This window comes from Frankliniella occidentalis, unplaced genomic scaffold (assembly GCF_000697945.3).
Source record: "Frankliniella occidentalis isolate FOCC.00 unplaced genomic scaffold, Focc_3.1 Scaffold531, whole genome shotgun sequence".
NCBI lineage: Eukaryota > Metazoa > Arthropoda > Insecta > Thysanoptera > Thripidae > Frankliniella > Frankliniella occidentalis.
In genome coordinates this window covers 6313-9807 of record NW_026267648.1, presented here as the reverse complement: position 1 = coordinate 9807, position 3495 = coordinate 6313, and the positions used below count along the sequence as shown (strand labels likewise).

The 3495-nt window shown below is 56.1% G+C and overlaps 1 protein-coding gene across 1 annotated transcript; it reads right to left on the bottom strand.

The window, feature by feature from the left end:
- Positions 1-112: 112 nt before the first annotated feature.
- On the bottom strand, positions 113-2828 carry LOC127751517 (uncharacterized). The gene is made up of 7 exons (XM_052275173.1): positions 2689-2828; positions 2458-2564; positions 2124-2226; positions 1785-1955; positions 1447-1701; positions 567-953; positions 113-347 (listed from the first exon to the last, which is right to left on the bottom strand). The coding sequence occupies exons 1-7, from the start codon at positions 2788-2790 to the stop codon at positions 132-134; spliced, it is 1341 nt and encodes a 446-aa protein (XP_052131133.1). The 5' UTR covers positions 2791-2828; the 3' UTR covers positions 113-131.
- Positions 2829-3495: the final 667 nt, after the last annotated feature.

Here is a 3495-nt window from a genome sequence, read left to right as displayed (position 1 = left end):
AAGCAGGGGATGGGGTGGGGGGCGTCTGCTCATGCGCAGTGCGCGTTTTGTTCTTCCATTTTACTTCTTCACCTCCAGCTCTGAAATACCCTATTATTGTGGGGCCCCAAAAACGATCAGCACCACGTAGTTTAGGAAGGGTCCGTTACCCGAAAGAACTCGCTCGTGTTCTGCGGCGTGATGACCTTGGTGAGGAGTCTCTGCAGGAGGGGGTTGTCGCCCTCGAAGGTGGTGGTGCGCAGCGAGTCGGAGCCCGTGAAGATGAGAAGCCCGGACTCGTCCAGCTGCTGGAGCGTCCTGATCTGCAACGGCGTGCGGCCCCTCGACAGCGTCGTGGCCATCTGGCTCTGGGGCACGTCAAGCGAACAACGTCATGACGATGGTGCAGGCGGGCGTAGGAGACAAGAGCACGAGCGAGAAGATCAATCGGGTGCACGAGACAACCGCGAGCGCGTCCGGACGAGACGAGTGCAAGTGGGAGGGAGGGAGCTAGGCCCAGATCGAGCCTCTCACCTCTCACTCACACCTGAAGCTTTCGGGCCGCCTGACCGACCTCTGAATAGCACCTGGAATGAGTTGGTGGCGAGCACGCCGAACAGCGCGCAGCAGCCGATGAGCACCCGCTGCGAGCACACCTTGGGTTGGGGCACGACGGGTGCGCCGCAGAGCATGGCGTACATGTAGAAGATGGAGTCGTTCAAGGTCGGGCGGCGGGGCGCGTGCTCGCTGATGAAGTAGAAGAAGACCACCAGCACGGTGGCCAAGAGGAAGAAGCTAAGCACGGCATGTAAGCTGAACACTTGCAGCATCTGCGCCCACTTGGTGTGGGTCTCGCCAGAGGGGATCACCACGCACAGGGCGTCGTAGTCGACGGGGGCCGAGGGCAGCACGTCCTGCGAGTTGTAGTCCAAGATGAAGTGCTGGTTGAAGGCGATATCGGAGTGGCCAGTCATCTGCACCAAAGGGAGAATCATGCGTGCGGAGTAAACGTGCCAGCATAAATTTATGAAATTTCCATTCTAAATGGGAAGGGGCAATATTTGTACCTAGGTTGGATGTGTCTTTGAGCACGTCATCGTGAGATACAAATTTGTCTGTACGGAGGTACAAATTCGTAGGCTAGGTACAAATGCCAAATGTTTTATGTAACGTAAATACAAATTTGCGCGTTGTTTAGATGTGCACAAAGACACATCTAGCCTACTAACAAAACTTGTCCCTCACCATCTAGTGTGCCGTGTCTCTTACCCCTTGTCAGTGTCAATTTCGAGACATATATTTCATTCGACCATTTCCTCGGCCCTGCCTATATCACGGAAACCATAGGACTGGTGAGGGCCTTGCGCTTGCTTTCACGCTCTCTCCCCTTTCTCCTCACGCTTGCTCCCCTTGCTCCTCACGCTCGCTCCCCTTGCTCCTCTCCCCTTGCTCCTCACGCTTGCTTACCAGGTCCTTGAGCGTGCCCGTATAATTCCCGTTGACGTTGTATCCGAACGTCTTGCCATCGGTGGTCCCGAGAACCACGGGGCTGAAGTTGAGGCGCAAGGCGAACATCTCCAGGATCCTCGCGTCCATGCCGAGGTAGCCGATGACCCTCTCCAGTGGGTGTTGGTGCGACGCGGCGCGCGAGTCGTTCTTGAGCAGGACCGCGGTCGGACGCCGGGGGAACAGGGTCAGCCGGACGGGGAGGCCGTTGAGGTTCTGGCGGAGGAGGGCGAGAGGTGACTAAGAAGCGGCGCCAGGATCGGACGGAGGACACCGCACGGCAGCGTGCAGCAACAGACCCTCACCGTCAGGTTCCTGGAGAGCACCTGCCAGATGCGCTCGCTGTCGTCCGCGCAGATGCTGAGCGTGCGCCTGTGGAGCACGTCCAGGGCCATGAAGCGCGCCGGCCGCGTGGTCTGGTACACGACCATGCGCTGGGCGCGCCGCAGGGCCCACATGTTGTCCAGCGTCTGGATCATGGACTCCCGGTTGTCACCTGCGAGACGTCGGCGTCGGGTCGGCCGGGGTCATACCGCTCGCAGCCGCCCAGTGCGTAGGCAAACCATTCGCCACGGGGTCAGATGGGTTGCCTACTATCTGGCGACTCTCCTCCAGTTTCGCCACGACGACTGCCTTACCCTACCCGAGTTCTCCAGGATGTTGTCGGGAGAAAAGGCGGGGCCCTCTCGCGTCATTCCAGGCAGCAGCCACGGGGCGGAGTCCAGGACCAAGATGACCTGGCTGGCGTGAATGCACGGACGTTGAGCCCCGAGTGAGTTACGCACACAACCGACCAACCACAGCAACGCCACAACCCTTACAAAATTTTTAAAAAGAAAAACTGGAAAAAATTGAAATATTTCCAGGAAAATTGGAAAAAATAAAACTTTTTAGAAAAAGAAAATAGAGGTCAAAAATTTAAACAAACTGCCCAAAAATGGTTTTCTGGAAAATTAAAATCCCTTTACAAACCTCGTCAGTGGCGACCAGATGGAGATGTTGTGGATGGCGAGGGGGACGACGTGGGCTGTCTCCTCTACCACGATGACGACGAAGTTGCAAAGGTTGGCAAGTTCATCCTACGGCATAAAATAAATAGTTTACTGACGTCACGATGAGCGTGTCCCCGACAGGAATCCAAACTGTCCAAACTAGCAGTGCGGTCGAGCCGGGACAAACTAAAGAGTATCTCCGCAGACTTACCGGCTTGCCATTGGGCGCCCGCGTGTTTCTGATGTCCTGCTCGGTCGGGTGCTCGTACACGTTGGGCAGGCTGACGACGGCCAGATAGTACGGAAAGGTCATCTTCGGAAGCCAGCGCCCAATGACACGCCTGCACCTGCAGAGCGGTGCGAGTATAGGTGCGGGTGAAAGAGTCGCAAGGGTCACGTGACTTGCTCGCTTCTGATTGGTTTGGTGGTTTGGTTCAACTGGGGCGGAAAACGCGCGGGACAATTTTTCATACTTAGCAGACGGCCCCCGGCCCCGCCTCGCTAAATACATGTGGCGCGGGGGGTCCATCAGAGATCACATAGTCCAAAACGGGGTCTTTCCCACAACTATGTGACTTTTAGGGGAGGTGCTACAAATTAAAGGTGGCTGACTCACGCCGCGCGCTTTCGTAGTTATATTGTACCGCATGCACCGGTGCGGGTGGGTTTGCCTATCTTCGCTGCCCACGGCTCCTTTTAGCCCCGTGCGAGTAGGCAACTCGTTCGCTCGCGTGCTTGGCGGTACAGTGGTATGACTACGAAAGTGCGAGTAAGCCACAGCCATATATAGGAGGTCCCAAAACCAGTACGATATTGTTGACACGTTCCTTGCGGCGCGACCACTATGTGGTCACGCTCCCTTGTTAAATCATTGGCACATGCACCAAAAATTGGCCGCAGGGGATTTGCTAAAGTCCAGAGGGACTCCGCATAAGAGATGTGGGCTCCGTGATATTTTTTACCCCGGGTTACAAATATATTGGGGTTCTGTGGACTCCAATGATTGCCTTGTTTTTTT

What these genes read in the sequence shown, in the direction of transcription:
- LOC127751517 (XM_052275173.1), bottom strand. Translation starts at nt 2,790, where the DNA reads ATGACCTTTCCGTACTATCTGGCCGTCGTCAGCCTGCCCAACGTGTAC. An exon ending in GGGCGCCCAATGGCAAGCCG is followed by an intron (nt 2,565 to 2,688) that starts GTAAGTCTGCGG and finishes TTTATGCCGTAG; the next exon opens with GATGAACTTGCCAACCTTTG. An exon ending in TCCTGGAGAACTCGGGTAGG is followed by an intron (nt 1,956 to 2,123) that starts GTAAGGCAGTCG and finishes TCCATGATCCAG; the next exon opens with ACGCTGGACAACATGTGGGC.